The 18,910-nt window shown below is 34.2% G+C and overlaps 2 protein-coding genes across 2 annotated transcripts; both read left to right on the top strand.

The window, feature by feature from the left end:
• The first annotated feature begins 5,214 nt into the window (after positions 1-5,214).
• Positions 5,215-6,156, top strand: LOC116554432 (olfactory receptor 8K3). Its single transcript, XM_032282403.1, has one exon. The coding sequence runs from the start codon at positions 5,215-5,217 to the stop codon at positions 6,154-6,156; it is 942 nt and encodes a 313-aa protein (XP_032138294.1).
• Positions 6,157-13,397: 7,241 nt separating this feature from the next.
• Positions 13,398-14,342, top strand: LOC116554431 (olfactory receptor 8K3-like). The gene has a single exon (XM_032282402.1). The coding sequence runs from the start codon at positions 13,401-13,403 to the stop codon at positions 14,340-14,342; it is 942 nt and encodes a 313-aa protein (XP_032138293.1). The 5' UTR covers positions 13,398-13,400.
• The last annotated feature ends 4,568 nt before the right edge of the window (positions 14,343-18,910 follow it).

Genomic DNA, 18,910 nt, shown 5'->3' with positions numbered 1-18,910 from the left:
ATGCCAGATGTAGGTGATGGGGAGGAAGGCAGCAAATCACACTGCCATGTGTGTTCCTATGCAACAATTTTGCATGTTCTTCACATGTACCCCAAAACGTAAAATGCAATAAAATAAATAAATGGGAAAAAAAAAAAAAAAAAAGAAACTCACTTGACAGATTAAGTGCAGCAATGTGTCCATGATCATGGAATTCCCTAGTTTTACCATGCTGCCCATCACCTCAAAGAAACTGGCTTTGAAAATTTAATTACAATCCAAATAGATGGCAATGACTTCAATAGCTGGGGAAAAGCTCCCAGGAAAGCTATATATACTTTGAATTAGTCTGCAGTATATTGTGTTGTTTTTGCCAAAGTCTGGATTTAGGAGTTTAGGAATGAAGAGATGGAAATGGGAGTGATACCACTCACTGTTAACCCTAGTGACCGACTCTCAAAATTTCTTCTTCCTGCTTCATTGCCTTTAAGCTTTGCTGGTCCATAGGTCTTAGTCACAGAAGAATAAATGCTTCCACCTAGAGATACAGCAATAATTCTATTGAATTGGAAGTTAAGACTTTCACCCAGCCATTTTCAGCTACTAATGCTACTGAATCATTAGACAAAGCAGGAAGTCGTCATAACTGATCTTGACTTTCCAGGGTAAATAGGGCTATTCCTTCACAATTCAAGGGAGAATAAGTCTGGAATATGGGACATCTCTTAGGGTATCTCCTATGCATGGAAAACTGTAATAGCCCAAACTAGCCAGAATGGCTAATGGCCCAAACTCTTCAGGAATCAAGGTTTGGGTCACTTCACAAGGAACAAAAACATGGTCAGCTAAGGTGCTTGCTAAAGACAAAGGGAATACATTATGGATAGAAGACAGTTATGAATACAAGCTATAATCATGTGGTCAGTTACAGAAATGAGGCCTGTAATTTTAATGAGAATTCCATAAAAATATGTGTATTTATTAAGTGAAGATCCTTTATTCCCTCTTTTATTCACTTATTATATCAATAAGATATACGGACTTTACATCAATGTTTAAATATCGTCAGTTTTACATTATAGAATTTTAGTCTGAGAAAATCAGGAGAAGAGTCAATATAACTCAGAGAGTATATTTCCTTTTTGGAATAAGGGATTAGTGAGTTTTAATTTAAATGCAGAATAGTTGTGTCATGTAAAGCACAACTATGACCTTGTTATTGTCTCTGTTTAGAGACTAAGTATGGTTTAACTACATGCTTATGCTTGCCAAGTTGACAAGGGGTGGAGAAATGATAGTTAAGGTGTTGATTTAACTGGGCTGTATGATGCCCTGATAGCTGATAAACATTATATCTGGATGTGGCGTCCCTGTGAGGATGTTCCTGAAAGAGGCTAGAATTGGTAGGCAGAGTAATGATCATCCTCATCAATATAGATGGGGATCAATGCAATCAACTGAGGCCTTGAATACAAAAAAGAACAGAGCAAGAGTGAGTTCGCTCCCTGCTTAAGCTAGGACCTCCTTCGTATCCTGCCATCAGACATTAACATCCAAGATTTTAGAGCCTTTGAATTCAGACCATCACCTACACCCTTGGCTCCCCAATATTTCAAGTTTTAACTGAATCTATATCACATGCTTTCTTGGAACTTGCAGACAGAAAACCACAGGAATCCTGTCTACTTAACTGCGTAAAGAAATTCCTCATAATAAATCTCTATCATCTACCTATCTATCTATCTATCTATCATCTGTCTATCTATCTGTCATCTAAATAGCTCCTCTTGTCTGTTTTTCTGGAGAACTCTGATACACTAGTGAATACAAATTGTCTTCTACAACTAATGGGCAGCCTGGAAACATTTTGTTCTGCTCTCACATGCTTTAGGGATTATCAACAAATTGCCTTCTGTCTCCTCAGGGAGAGTCTCAAAAGATTAAAAAAATTGATAAATTGTTCTCATTGCGCCATGTTAGAGACACATGAAAGAGTCAAGACAGAGGCTTAATTACAGGTAAAAACAAGTAAGAATGTTTCCTGTGGTGCCATATGTTACAGATGTCCACAATGCTTCAGTGACAATGGCAAACTGCCACTTTAATTTGATGACATAACAATAGTAAAGTATGACAATCTCTGATTCATTTCTCTAAGATTTCTTTTACTCAATATGCCTGAGTTGAAATAACAGTGATCCATTTATTCATATAATTTTGTAAGTATTTTACATGGTTTAACAGGCTGAATTCTCATAAGCATCTTTGAAGCACCATCATGTTGTTTCTAAATTATTCATTTTACATAAATTATTTTTCTCTAATTGAGGTAAAAGCTTGGAGAAAGTAAAGAACAACTACAATGAGATAAATATATTTTTAATCAAAGAATGAAGAAGCTGCAACTATTTAGTCACTCTTGTTCATGTCCTTCCAAATACTTGTTATTCAGATGCTATAGGCTCTTCGATCCCTTAACAATAATTTAACACTTGATGATTATTTAAATAAATGTGTAAATATTATTCTTTTCTCACTTCTTGATGAGACAAAAAGGGGGTTTCTACCTTACATTCAAATGTGAAAAGTATTATCAAAATTATTATGAGGCTCTTTGGGTAAGCAAAGGCATAGAAAAAATTATTTTAAAATATAAGAAAATAAAGTTAGGAGACTTTAAGTAACCAGTTTTATGGCACAATACAATTTTCAGAATGTACTTCAATTTCCACTGAGTTGAAAAAAGCAGGTAGGATTTTCTCAAAGATTGTAGCTTTAAAAATTATAACTGATATTCAAGAAAGATAGCAATATGTGAAAAAAAAAGCAATCTGGTTCTTTCCACAGAACTTCAAAGCTGGTGAGAGGAAGCTCATTTATATTTTCTTGACTAATAAGAAAATAGGTATTTATCAATGATGATATTTCTTTTTTGCCTTTCTAAATTGCCAAGCTGTACAAACCTAGCAAAAAAAATACAAGATTTATGTTACTTATCATTGTATTTGCTAAAGATATTTGTCTAACATTTCTATCTACTGGCACACATTACCAAATATCTAATATAAGAAAGATGTGTTCATTGAGTCAGGGTAAGATAGGAGGAGGCCATAATTCTTTTAAAAAATTAAATGATTTAAGTTCAAATAAAATGTAATCATCTTTATATTTAATGTGACAAAATGCATGTCTTTGTTTTTCATAGCTCACTCTGAGATTGCTGTTGCTATAATCTTCATTGTAAACACTATTTTCTTTCTTTATTGTTTTTTCAAGAAACATTGAGGCTTACAGTTTTTTTAACCAATAATAATTATCTTATATTATCATGCCCTCTATCTCCTACTGTAGTATATTTTAAATCTGTGAGTGTGTGTATGTATATGTAAATTTGGTACAGCACATAATGTAAATAAGCATATGTATAATCAAATAAATATGTATCTAAATATCACCAATAAAATTTTATTGGTGATATTTAGATACATATTTATTTGATTATACATATGCTTATTTACATTATGTGCTGTACCAAATTTCCCAGTTTCTGTGGTCTGCAAGTCCAGAAGGATTTTAAAACACACCAGAAATCCATGTATATCTCCTGTTTAATGTATTGATCGTCTCTATGTTATTGTACTACCAAGTAATTTTAATCATTTATTTTCTCTAATAAAATATATCCTTTAATTATAAGAAACCAATATGAAGAAAAACATTTTCTCCCAGTTTGTTCAGATTTCATCAACTCCCCTAAGATTTTGTATGATAAAATTAACATTCATGTTCACGTATTTCTCAATTATAAAGGTAATAAAACTATGGGAAGATTAATGTTTTAATAAAGTTTATGTCAAAATACTTTATTTGAAATGTTATTAAAATAGTGGTAAAAATTAGATAAGCAATCCAAAACAATAGCATACTGATTGCCTGTGTTTAGTCCCAAATTGAGGGAGAGAAGAAGAACTGGCTTAAGTTGCAAGTATTACATCCTACTTGACCTGTAACTCACATCATTATGGGCATCATATAGGCATCATTATGGTCCTAGCAAAGAAGTTAAGTCAGAATAATTTACATGTACATATGTAAAAAAAGCTTTTTCAAGTAAGGCACTCTCACAACTAAAACAAATAACAAGAAGAAGAAATCTCACAACGAACTTGATATTTTAGAATGACTTCTAGGAAGCACAGACACATTGAATCATTTAAACTTCACTCATCTTTTCCAACAGTTCTGCAATGACACGTTGGTTTTGGATATAAGGACAAATAGTTTTAGATAATTTAACACTATTTGCCTAAAACAAAGTTTCAAATATGTCATAAATTGAGATATAGCGTAGCATATATCTATATCCATATATTTCATGATTTTTTTGCTGTGTAAATACAAATATTGCCACTGTCATCTGTATGCTGCTCTTATTCATATGCCTAATATCTGTTAACTATGTTAAAATCTCAGCTGTACCATTGAAAGGGTTAAGGGTTTTCATGGGATGATATTTTGAAGCAGGTGGTTTTATGCATTTTTGGAATTTGTGACAGAAATTTTTTATATAACTAAAATTGTATTATGTCATGATAGTAACTGTAATCTATAAATATAACCAAACTCTAACAACATAGTACAATAATTGTTCATATATCAAATATCCACAATATTAACAATGCTTTTAACTTAAAAATTTTTCTTTATATATCTATACAGATATGAATATCTATATCTCTTTATCTCTCTCATATAAATCTATCTGTTCATTATCTATTTATCTATCCATCTCTATCATCTATCTATTCATGTATCTCATCAGAGTTTCTCAACCTCAACACTATTGATATTTGGGGCTGATTATTGGGATGGGCTCAATATTGATTATAGTAGAATGTTTATCAGCATACTGGCTTGTAACAGTAAGATGCAACAGTAGCCCACCTCCAAATTGTGATAAAGAAATTGTCTCTACACATTGGAAAATGTTGTTGATTGAGTAAAATCAAAACCAACTGAAGACTACTGATCTCTCTTATCTCTATCTTGAATTATATTTAAACATGTTTTTATTTGTGAGAGATATGTTTGTTTTTAAATGTCGAAAATTGTGACATTTAGATATATCTTACTTACATTAGCTTTACATACTAAAACATTTCTTAGGTGATAATAGAGAAAAGCTGCTGACTATGTTGATGTCTCTATCCAGAATAGGTTTTCTGCTGAACCTGGATGGAAAACCACAGTCTAACAGTGGTAAATGAATTCATTCTCATGGGAATCACAGATATTCCTGAGCTGCAGACACCATTATTTGCATTGTTCCTCATGATCTATGTGATCTCAGTGACGGGCAATTTGGGCATGATCATCCTCACCAAGTTGGACTCCAGGCTGCAAACCCCTATGTACTTTTTCCTCAGGCACCTGGCTGTCATGGATCTTGGTTATTCAACAACTGTGGGACCCAAAATGTTAGTAAATTTTATTGTGGATAAGAATACAATATCCTATTATTTTTGTGCAACACAGCTGGCTTTCTTTATTGTGTTCATTAGTAGTGAACTTTTTATTCTCTCAGTGATGTCCTATGACCGCTATGTGGCCGTCTGTAACCCTCTGCTATACATGGTAATCATGTCAAAAAGGGTATGTCAGGTGCTGGTGGCAATCTGCTATCTCTACTGCACATTCATTTCTCTCTTAGTCACCATAAAGCTTTTTACTCTATCCTTCTGTGGCTACAATGTCATTAGTCATTTCTACTGTGACGGTCTCCCTTTATTACCTTTACTTTGCTCAAATACTCATGAAATTGAATTGATAATTCTGATCTTCGCAGCTTTTGATTTGATTTCATCTCTTCTGATGGTTCTTGTGTCTTACCTGCTCATCCTTGTAGCCATTCTCAGGATGAATTCTGCTGAGGGCAGACACAAGGCTTTTTCCACCTGTGGAGCCCACCTGACGGTGGTCCTAGTGTTCTACGGGACTTTGCTTTTCATGTATGTGCAGCCCAAGTCTAGTCAATCCTCTGACATTGATAAAGTGGCTTCCATATTTTACACCCTGGTTATCCCCATGTTGAATCCCTTGATCTATAGTTTAAGGAACAAAGATGCAAAATATGCCATACAAAGGACATGGAATAACTTATGTAATATTATTATTTAAACTTTGTAAAATATGACGCCTATAAATAAGGTTATCAGCATCAATTTTTGCTCTGTATACTTCTAGAAAACATAATAAGCATAACTGATTCAACATATATTTATATATGTCTTAAACATGATAGTCTCTTCTAATTGCTATACATAGATTAATAAACAAAACAGTAGAAATATTTGACTTCCTTGATGATAGGTGAATTATATTCACAGTAAGCCCATCTTATATAACAGTAGAATGTGCAAGATGGATATAGACAAAGAAGACAGGGAGACAAGGAAAGCTATTATGCTTGGTTTGAGTAGGGAACAGTGGTAATTACAGGAGGGAGGGGCAAGGATACTAGTGTTTTTATCAGCTATTGTAATACATTTGCAGTGTGTGTGTTTCTGTATGTTTCTGTTTTGTGTGTTTGCATACATTAGCACTTTCCTTCTGTTTTAGTCTTCATATTTTTATTTGTATATTTTGACATCGCATTTAATACTGGTTTTTTACGTGATATGTATGTGATGATTTTAAGTCTTATGAATGTGCTTGTATAATAACTATTCCAAATATTAGGATCCCACTCATTCTTTATCAGTGCCTTTATTTACACATGGAAGTCTGTTAGTTGAACATCCTTTGTAACTCAATAATCTGTAAATTCTGATTAGCACCTCATTTTGTTTCAGTCAGTCCATTCTGTTTACATAACTAGATATATCAATTATGATTACATTTAGAAGACACTGATAGAAACTGTCAGGTTTATATCTTTCCTCTAGTTGCCCTTGTTTAATAAATGCCATTTTCATGAATTTTATCTTATTTATGTAAAAATGTAACAACCTGTGGTTAAAATTTGTTTTCAGGTTGTTTTCACGTCTTTGAATAAGAGCACTATTCTATGATGAATTAACTTTGTAGTCTCTTTCTCACTGAGTTGACAATTCATAACTTTTATCTATATGTACTATATCGAATGCAGTATATTTTCATTGATTTCACTGTTTGATCGCATCAGTTGATTGTTCTACTTGTACAAAGCAAACAAAAGTAATAAAACACACTGTACTATACTGTAGTTATCTGCTGGCTGTTACGGATGTCCTCTGACAATTATAGACCTTCACCATGCAAGTGAGGCCTGACCTGCATGCAATGATATCATTACCTTGCCTTTTGCACATGGTTGCTTTCCTTAACTTTCTTATGTATTTTGATTTCCTTTATTCTTTTTAATACACCTAAGATTTTATTGAAAGTATCAAAGTCTACAATATTGCCTTAGTTCACCATCATAAAGTAAACTCCCATGTGCAGCCAAAGAAACTTGAATGAATATATTTCATTGGAATACTTTAAACATTGCATAGTACATTGTCATGTGAGGTTAAATATTACTACTGTTGTTGATGTGCTAAAAATGAATCTTTAGGATGGTCATAGAAACTACCAGGCAATAATAATACCTCGCACTTACTGAGTACTATATTTTATGCAAATCAATAGTACAACTCATTCTGTGGATACTAGTCAGCCTTTTCCCTCAGGCACCCTGTCATTTCCCAATGGGCTCACAAAAAAGTGTACATGGTGGCAGGGACATAGGCTATGTGTGGTCTCACAGCAACATAGACTTCTGCTCATGAGGGCCATCTTGGCCATAGTCACTGCTGAGTGTCCAATCTGCCAGCAGCAGAGAAAAATGCATATTCACTAATGTGGCACCATTACCCAGTGGTAGCAGCAATCTACCTAGCAGGTGTTTAGTTACATTGGACTCTTTCCATCATTTAAGAGCAGCATTTTGTTCTTACTGCAATATATACTTATTCTGTATACAAATTGTCATTCTCTGCAAGCAATTCTTCCATAACTACTTTCCAAATTATAGAATGCCTTATGTGCCATCATGATATTCCACACAGCATTACATATAATCGAGAAACTCACTTCACAGATAAAGAAGTATAGCAATGCGTTTATGATCATGGAATTCACTAGTCTTGCCATGCTGCCCATCATCCCAAAGAAACTGGTTTTGAAAATTTAATTACAATCCAAATAGATGGCAATAACTTGAAAAGCTGGGAAAAGTTCCCAACAAAGGTATATATACTTCGAATTGCTCTCCAGTATATTGTTGTATTTTTGCCATAGTCTGAATTTAGGAGTCTAGGAATGAAGAGATGGAAATGGGAGTGACATCACTCACTGTTAACCCTAGTGACCCACTCTCAAAATTTCTGCTTCCGGCTCCATTGACTTTAAGCTTTGCAGCCTACAGGTCTTAGTCACAGAGGAATGAATGCTTCCAACTAGAGACGTAGTAATAATTCTATAGAATTGGAAGTTTAGACTTTTACCCAGCCATTTTGAGCTCCTCATGCTACTGAATCAATAGACAAAGCAGGAATTTATCATAATTGATCCTGAATTTCCAGGGAAAATTGGGTGATGACTTCACAATACAAGGAAGAATAAGTCTGGAATATGAGATGTCCCTTAGGGAATTTCTTATTAATGGAAAACAGTAATAGCCCAAACTAGCCAGAACTGCTAATTGCCTAAACTCTTCAGGAATAAATGTTTGGGTCACTTCACAAGGAAGAAACCCATGAGCAGCTAAGATGCTTGCTAAAGACAAAGGGAAAACAGTACGGATAGAAGATAGTTATAAATAGCAGTTATAATCATGTGGCCAGTTACAGAAATGAGGCCTGCGATTGTAATGAGAATTTCAACCTTATTTTTATTATAAATATGTGCACATATTTATTAAGTAAAGATACTTTATTCTCTCTTTTATTCCCTTACTATATAAATAGAATATGTGAACTTTATATCAATATTTAAATGTTGTTAATTTTACATTACAAAATTTTACTCTAAGAACATCAGGAGAAGAGTCAATATCACTTAAAAAATATATTTCCTCTTTGGAATAAGGGATTAGTGAGTTATTATTTACATGCAGGATAGTTGTGTCATGTAAAGCACAACTATGACCTTGTTATTGTCTATGTTTAGAGACTATGTGTGATTTAAGTACATGTTTATGTTTGCCAAGTTGACAAAGGATAGAGTATTGATGGTTAAGGTGCTGACTTAACTAGGCTATATGATGTCCTGATAGCTGGTAAACATTATTTCTGGGTGTCCCTGTGAGGATGCTCCTGGAAGAGGAAGAATTGGCAGGCAAAATAATGATCATCCTCACCAATATAGGTGGGCATCACTGCAGTCAATTGAGGCCTTGAATAGAACAAAAAGAGAAATGGTGAGTTCACTCCCTGCTTAAGCTAGGACATCCTTCCTTTCCTGCCATCAGACATTGACATCCCAGATTCTAGAGCCTTCTAAATCAGACTGTGATCTACACCCTTGGCTCCCCTAGCTCCCAATATTTCAAATTTTAACTGAAACGACACAACCAGCTTTCCTGGAGCTTAAAGACAGCAAATTACAGAAATCATCAGCCTACATAATTGCATAAAACCATTTCTCATAATAAATCTCTATCCATGTATCTATCTATCAATTATCTAAACAGCTCCTCTTCATTCTGTTTTTCTGGAGAACTCTGATATACTAGTGAATACAAATTGTCTTCTACAGCAAATGCACAGCCTCAAAACATTTTGCTATGCTCTTACATGCTTTAGAGATTATCAACAAATTGCCTTCCATCTCCTCAGGGAGAGTCTCAAAAGATTAAAAAATTGATAAATTGTTCTCACTGTGCCATGTTAGAGACACATGGAGGAGTCAAGAGAGAGGCTTCATTACAGGTAAAAAAAAAAAAAAAGTAAGAATGTTTCTTGTGGTGCCATATATTACAGATATATACAATGCTTTAGTGATATTGGCAAACTGCCACTTTAATTTGATGACATAACCATAGTAAAGTGTGACAATCTCTGATTCATTGCTCTAGGATTTCTTTTACTCAATAATGCCTGAGCTGAAATAACAGTGCTCCGTTTTTTCATATAATTTTGTAGGTATTTTACATGGTTTAACAGGCTGAATGCTCATAAGCATCTTTAAAGCACCATCATGATATTGTTTGTAAAGTATTTATTTTGCATAAAATATTTTTCTCTAATTGAGGCCAAAACTTGGAGGAAACAAAGCACAACTACAAGGAGATAAATATATTTTTAGTGAAAGAATGAAGAAACTGCAACTATTTAGTCACTCACGTTCATGTCCTTCCAAATATTTGTTATTCACATGCTCTAGGCTCTTAGATACCTTAACAGTAATTTAACACTCACTGATTATTTAAATACATGTGTAGATATGATTCATCACTTCTTGATGAGACAAAAAGGGGGTTTCTACCTTACATTAGAATATGAAAATAATTGTTAAACTTATGAGGCTTTTTGAGTAAATGTATGCACAGAAAAAAACATTCAAAACTGTAGAAAATAAAATTAGGAGACTGTTAAGTACCCAGTTTTATGGCACAATACAATTTTCAGAATGTACTTCAATTTCCACTAAGAGTTGACAAAAGCAGATATTATTTTCTCAAAGATTGTAGTTTTAAAAAATATAATAGAAGATCAAACACCGCATGTTCTCACTCATAGGCGGGTGTTGAACGATGAGAGCACATGGACACAGGGAGGGGAGCACTACACACTGGGGTCAGTTGGGGGGAAATAGGGGAGGGATGGTGGGGGGTGGGAAGCTGGGGAGAGATAGCAAGGGGAGAAATGCCAGATGTAGGTGATGGGGAGGAAGGCAGCAAATCACACTGCCACGTGTGTTCTTATGCAACAATTTTGCATGTTCTTCACATGTACCCCAAAACGTAAAATGCAATAAAATAAATAAATGGGAAAAAAAAAATATATATATATATATATATATAATTGATATTCAACAAAGATACCAAAATATAAAAAAAGCAATCTGGTTATTTCTAGAGAACTCCAAAGATGGTGAAAGGAAGCTCATTTATGTTTCCTTACATAACAAGAAAATAGGGACTTAAAAATGATGATATTATTTTTTTGCCTTTCTGGATTGCCAAACTGTACAAAACAAGCAAACAAAATACAAGATTTATGCTGCTTATCATCATATTTCCTAAAGATATTTACATAACATTTCTATCTACTGGCAAACATTAGCATGTATGTAATATAAGAAAAATATGTTCATTGAGTCAGGGTAGGATAGAAGGAGGTCACAATTTTATTTTAAAAAATCAATTTAAGTTCAAATTATATGTAATCTTCTTTATACTTAATGTGACAAAATTGTGTGTGTTTATTTTTCATAGCTAACTCTGAAAATTATGATTATTATGATTTTCATTGTAAACACTATTTTCTTTCTTCCTTTTTTTTTCAGGAAACATTGGGGCTTACAATTTTTTTAACCAATAATAATTATCTTACATTATCATGCCTTCCATCTCATGCTCTAGTATATTTTAAATCTGTGAGTTATTGGGGATATTTAGATATACATTTATTTGATTATATATATGTTTATTTGCATTATGTATTATGCTCTATTTTCTAGTTTCTGTAACCAGCATGTCCAGAAGGATTTCAAATCACAACTAGAAATCCATGTATATCTCATGTTTTGTGTATTTATTTTGTGTCTATGTAATTGCGTAATAAAGTGACTTTTAATCATTTCTTTTCACTAATCTATAGTATCCCTTTATCCAAAAAGAGCTTTTAGTAATTTTCATTATACAAAACCAATTTGAGGGCCATATTATCTCCCGATTTGTTCAGATGTCCTTAAAATCCCCTAAGATTTTGTATGATAAAATAAAATCGAAGTTTACATTCAAGAGAGTATTTCTCAATAATGAGAATAAAACTATGGGAAGATTAATGTTTAATAAAGTTTATGTCAAAATAATTTATTTAAAATGTTATTAAAATTCTGAAAAATAGAAAAGTAATCCACAAAAATAGCATACCAATTGCCCAAGTTCAGTCTTGAATTGGGGGAGTGGAGAAGAACTGACCAAAATTGCAAGTATTACATCCTACTTGACCTGTAACCCACCTAGGCATCATTATGATCCTAGCAAAGAAGTTAATTCGCAGTCATAATTTATATGTAAATATGCAAAGAAAACCTCTTTCAAGTAAAGCACTGTCACAATTAAATAACAAGAAGAAGAAAACTCATAATGTGCTTGATATTTTAGAACTACTTCTAGGCAGCACAGATACATTGAATCACTTAACCTTCACTCATCCTTTCTAACAATTCTGCAGGGACATGTTGGTTCTGGATATAAGAACAAATAGTTTTAGATAACTTACACTATTTGCCTAAAGTAAATTTTCAAACATGGCATATATTAAGATACAGTTGTAGAATATATCGATATCCATACATTTCCTGATATTTTTTGCTAGGTAAATACAAATAATTGCCACTGTTATCTGTTAAGCTGCTTTTATTCATATGCCTAAGATCTTTCAAATATATTAAAGTCTCAGCTGTACCACCCAAAGAGCTGTCACTGGATGACATTTTAAAGCCTATTGTTTTATGCACTTTTGAAATTTGTGACAGAAATGTTTTATATAACTAAAATTATATTATGTCATAATAGTAATTGTAATCTATAAATATGACCAATCTCTAAAAACATAGTACAAGAATTGTTCATATATCAAATATCCACAGTATTAACATTTTTAACTTTAAAAATTTTCTTTATATATCTATTCAGACATGAATATCTATCTGTATCTCTTTCTCTCTCTCTCATATGAATCTATATGATCATCCATAATCTATCTATCCATCTATCTATCTATCTATCTATCTATCATCTATTCATGTATATAATCAGAGTTTCTCAACATTAGCACTATTGATATTTGAGACTGATTATTCGGATGGGCTCAGTATTAATTATAGTAGAATGTTTAGCAGGTTACTGGCTTCTAACAATTAGATGCAACAGTAGCCCATCTCCAAATTGTTAAAAAGAAAATGTCTCTAGATATTACAAAATGTCATTGGATGAGTAAAATCAAAACCAAATGAAAACTGCTGACCTGTCTTATCTCTATCTTGAATTATATTGAAATGTGTTTTTATTTGTGAGAGATATGTTTGTTTTCAAATGACGCAAACAGTGAAATTTATATATATCTTATGTTAACTTTACATACTAAAACATTTCTCAGGAGATAATAAAGAAAAGATACTGATTATGTTGATGTCTCTATCCAGAATAGGTTTTCTGCTGAACCTGGATGGAAAACCACAATCTAACAGTGGTGAATGAATTCATTCTCATGGGAATCACAGATATTCCTGAGCTGCAGGCACCATTATTTGCATTGTTCCTCATGATCTATGTGATCTCAGTGATGGGCAATTTGGGGATGATCATCCTCACCAAGTTGGACTCCAGGCTGCAAACCCCTATGTACTTTTTTCTCAGGCACCTGTCACTCACTGATCTTGGTTATTCAACAGCTGTGGGACCCAAAATGTTAGTAAATTTTATTGTGGATAAGAATACAATATCCTATTATTTTTGTGCAACACAGCTGGCTTTCTTTTTTGTGTTCATTGGTAATGAACTTTTTATTCTCTCAGCAATGTCCTTTGACCGCTATGTGGCCATCTGTAACCCTCTCCCATACACAGTAATCATGTCAGAAAGGGTATGTCAGGTGCTGGTGGCAATCCCCTATCTCTACTGCACATTCATTTCTCTCCTAGTCACCTTAAAGATTTTTACTTTACCCTTCTGTGGCTACAATGTCATTAGTCATTTCTACTGTGACTGTCTCCCTTTGTTACGTTTACTCTGCTCCAATACTCACGAAGTTGAATTGATAATTTCAATCTTTGCAGCTTTTGATTTGATTTCATCTCTTCTGTTAGTTCTTGTGTCTTACCTGCTCATCCTTGTAGCCATTCTCAGGATGAATTCTGCTGAGGGCAGACACAAGGCCTTTTCCACCTGTGGAGCCCACCTGACGGTGGTCCTAGTGTTCTATGGGACTTTGCTTTTCATGTATGTGCAGCCCAAGTCTAGTCAATCCTCTGACACTGATAAAGTGGCTTCCATTTTTTACACCCTGGTTATCCCCATGTTGAATCCCTTGATCTACAGTTTAAGAAACAAAGATGTAAAATATGCTCTACAAAGTACATGGAAAAACTTACGTAATATTTTTCTTTAAATTTTGCACCATATGATTCCTATAAATTAGGTTATGGTCATCAATTTTTTCTCTTTATACCTCCAGAAGACATAACGAGCATAACTGATTCAATGTTTATTTACATATGTCTAAAGCATGATAGACAATTCTAATTGCTATATGTAGATTAGTGAAAAAAAAAACAATAGAAATCTTTGCCTTCCTTGATGGACCAATTAATTATATTCACACTAAGTCCATTTTATATAACAGTAAGATGTGCAAGATGGATACAGGCAAAGAAAAATGGAAGACAAGGAAAGCTAGTATGCTGGGTGGGAGTGGGAAATAGTAGTCATTACAGAAGGGAGTGGCAAGGATTCTAGTGTGTTTATTAAGTATTGAAATAAATTTGCAGTGTGTGTGTTTGTTTCTGTATGTTTCTTTTAATGTATTTTTTGTATATAATCATTTTCCATCTGTTTTAGCCTTTATACTTATTGCTTGTGTATTTTGACACTGCATTTAATACTGGTCTTTTATATGATGTGTGATGATTTTATGTCTTATAAATGTGCTTGAATAATAACTATACCAAACATTAGGATCCCCCTTTTCCTTATCAATGTCTTTATTTATACATATAAGTCTGTTAATTGAACAAACTTTGTAGCTCAATAATCTGTATTCTGCTGAGCACCTGATATTATTTCAGTCAGCCAATTCTGTGTACACGAGTAGATATATCATTTATAATAAAGTTTAGAAGACAGCTATAGAAACTCTCGGGTTTATACATTTCCTCTAGTTGTTCTTGCCTTTTTTCATGGATTTTCTCCTTTTTATCTAAAAAAAGCAATAATCTGTGGTCAAAATTTATGTTCCAGTTGTTCTTACATCTTTGGGTAAGAGAACCATTCTATGATGAATTAACTTTATAGTCTCTTTCCCACTGAGTTGACAATTCATAATTTTTATCAATATGCACTATATCGAATGCACTATATTTTCATTGACTTCAGTGTTTGATTCCATCAGTTGATTGTTCCACCTGCACAAAGCAAATAAAAGTAATAAAACACACTATACCATACTGTATTTATCTGCTGGCTGTTACAGATGTCCTTGGACAGCTACAGACCTTCAACATGCAAGCGAGGTGTGATCTGTATGTAATGATATCATTACCTTCCCTTTTGAACATGGTTGTTTTCATTAACTTTCTTATGTATTTTGATTTTCTTTACTCTTTTTAGGACTCCTAAGATTTTATTGAAAGTGTCAGTGTCTACAATATTTCCTTAGTTCACCCTCATAAAATAAAATCCCATGTGCAGCCAAAGAAACCTGAATCAATGCACGGTGTATTGTCATGTGATTATAAATACTACCACATTGTTGTTGTACTGAAAATGAATTTTCAGGATGGTCATATAAATTACCAGGTAATAATAATATCTCACACTTACTGAGTACTATATTTTAGGGATTCTTCATGTCTCAATTAATTTAGCCATCATAACAGCTCTGTGAGTTAGGTTCTACACCTCATGTTCTCACTCATAGGCAGGTGTTGAACAATGAGAACATATGGACACAGGGAGGGGAACATCACACACTGAGGTCTGTGGGGGGGAACTAGGGGAAGAACAGCAGGGGGTGGGGAGTTCGGGAGGGATAACATGGGGAGAAATGCCACATATAGATGATGGGGAGGAAGGCAGCAAACCACATTGCCATGTATGTACCTATGCAACAATCTTGCATGTTCTTCACATGTACCCCAAAACCTAAAATGCAATTATATATATATATATGTTCCTTATTTCAGATGATAAAGTAGAACCTAGATAAAGCAAGTAGGTTGTCAGAGATTACCAAGGTAATAAGTATTAGAATCAGGTATTGTATTTTTGTTTGTTTGCTTGCTTGTTTTAAGAGATAGAATCTCCCTTTGCTGGTCAGGCTGGAGTGCAGTAGAATAGCCATAACTCAGTGCAACCTCAAATTCCTGCACTCAAGCAGTCCTGTCATCTCAGCCTCCTAAATAACTGGGACAACAGCCACAAGCCACCAATGTCAAGCCTATTTTTTTATTTGTCATAGAGATGGTGTTTCACTATGTTGCCCAGGCTGGTATCAAACTCCTGAGCTCAAATTGATCCACCCACCTCAGCCTCCCAAAGTGCTGGGACTACAGGCTGAGCCACCATGCCTGTCTCTGTATTCTCTCTCTCTCTTTTTATTTTTATTTTTTAAGACAGTCTCCTGCTCTGTCTGGACCCAGGCTGGAGTACAGTGGTGTGATCTTGGCTCACTGCAACCTCCACCTCCCAGGCTTAAGCAATTTTTGTGCCTCAACTTCCCAAGTAGCTGGGACTACAGGCGTGTGTCACCAAGCCCAGCTAATTTTGTATTTTTAGAAAAGGCAGGGTTTCACCATGTTGACCAGCCTGTGCTTGAACTCCCTAGCCTCAAGTGATTCAAGTGCCTCAGACTCCAAATTGCTGGGATTAAGGGTGTGGGCCACTGTGTCCAGCGCTATTTTGTGTCTTAATGTCATTTGTATGCTTCATTAACGTCACCCTGAGCTGCAAGAGAGAAAAACTTCACTTGACAGGTATGGTATTAGAAGAGAAGAAGAGCAGAGGGGTTAATTATAGAAGGAGTACATGTTGGGGATCCAGTGTAACACATGGTGATTGCAGTTTATAATATCAAATTTTTTACTTGAAATTTGATGGAAGAGCAGATTCCAAGCGTCTTCACCACACACACACACACACACACACACACACACACACACACACACACACGCAGGGCAAACCGTGGGTGGTAACAGGTGTACTAATTAATGTTATTTTAGTACTCATTAAAGAATGTATACATATATAAAGTTATCACACTGTGCACCTCAAAAATATACATTTTTGTCAATGAAATATTTTCAAATATGAAAATAAATAAAAGTCACGGGCTATGTGACACATATAAAATTAATTTAGAAAATACATAATCAAAAAGAAAATTGACTCAGAAATGTAAACTTATCAGTCCATTTTGACATTTTCAAAGAGTGTCTATGCTCAAGTAGAAAGCCATCAAAAAGTAAAGTTTGAGTAGAGTTAATAAATTGCAGAGGAAGAGGATGGCAGAAATTAGCATTAAGTAGTCAGTAATATGCTGAAGAAAAAGAAATAATCAGACAGATTTTCTTTATTTGTATGCTAATAAGTTCACCTGTCTTTGAGAAAGAAAGATTGAGGTTGGTTTCTTAATAGGGAAAAGTACCTCCTGGGAAAAGATGAGGAAGGAAGATGACAATTTGGTAAATCCTTGGACTCCCTGAACACAGAGTAAACCACTAGAGAGCTGAGCACGCATGCCAAGGTAGAGAAGTTTCAGAAGTCATGAAATGGGAGAAACTATATTCTAATTTTCCAGTATATGTGATTGATGTATCTTGGAGTAATGAGGGCCATATCTTTCACAATGGCATATGGTGTTTTCCCATTTTCCAGTATGTCATATTTGAGCAGAGGTTTACATTGTGTTTAGTTAATTTTACCTTTATAAGTTCCCTGATGATAAGTATGAAACTATTCATATATTCTTTTGTTTGTTTGTTTTTTGCTTGTTTTTTGAGACAGACTTTTGCTCCTATTTCCCAGGCTGGAGCTGGAGTATAATGGCACAATCTCTGCTCACTGCAACCTCCACCTCCTTGGTTCAAGAAAATTCTCCTGCCTCAGCCTCCCAAGTAGCTGGGATTACTGGCATGTACCACCATGCCCAACTAATTTTTTTTTTTTTTTTGTAGAGATGGGGTCTCTCCATGTTAGTCAGGGTGGTCTCAAACTCTTGGTCTCAGGTGATCTGCTTGCCTCAGCCTCCAAAACTGCTAGGACTATAGGCATGAGTCACTGTGCCTGGCCTAATGGTATATTCTTTAAGTTGCAGCTAAGACACTAGGACACATGATATAATATATAAAATAATAATGTAGTAACATGTACTTGTGGCCTGTGGGGATCAGATCCAGATCTAAAACAAATTGCCTAACATTATTCCTTAAAAAACAACATTTTTTTAAAAAAGTAGAAAAAAATCCCAAAATTATCTGAAGGAAACAATTTAAAAAGTCAGAACAGAAATAAATCCCATAAAGAGTAGAAAAAAATTGAAAAATTAACAAAAATAAAAGTTGGCATTTTGAAAAATAAACAAAATTGACAAACTATCAGCATAACTAACTAAGAAAACAGAGGGAAGAGTAAAATAAAATCATGAATGAAAGTGGAGCCATTACAACTGACATCTTAGGAAAAGAATGGATCATGAGGGACTATTATGAATAGTTATATGCCAACAAATTCAATAACTGAGGAAATGAATAAATTCCTAGCAAAATACAATCTACAAAGATTAAATCAGACATAAATAAAAAGCCTGAAAAACAACAACAGCAAATAAAGAGATTGAAGTAGTGATATGGTTTGGTTCTGTGTCCCCACTCAAATCTCATCCTTAATTGTAATTCCTACATGTCAAGGGAGTAACCCGGTGGGAGGTGATTGGGTCATGGGGGTGGTTTCCCCCATCCTGTT

Source organism: Sapajus apella, unplaced genomic scaffold, assembly GCF_009761245.1.
Source record: "Sapajus apella isolate SASKATOON/1434 unplaced genomic scaffold, GSC_monkey_1.0 scaffold14, whole genome shotgun sequence".
Classification (NCBI taxonomy): domain Eukaryota; kingdom Metazoa; phylum Chordata; class Mammalia; order Primates; family Cebidae; genus Sapajus; species Sapajus apella.
The sequence above is the reverse complement of the archived record's forward strand: the minus strand, read 5'-3'. Positions and strand labels throughout refer to the sequence as shown.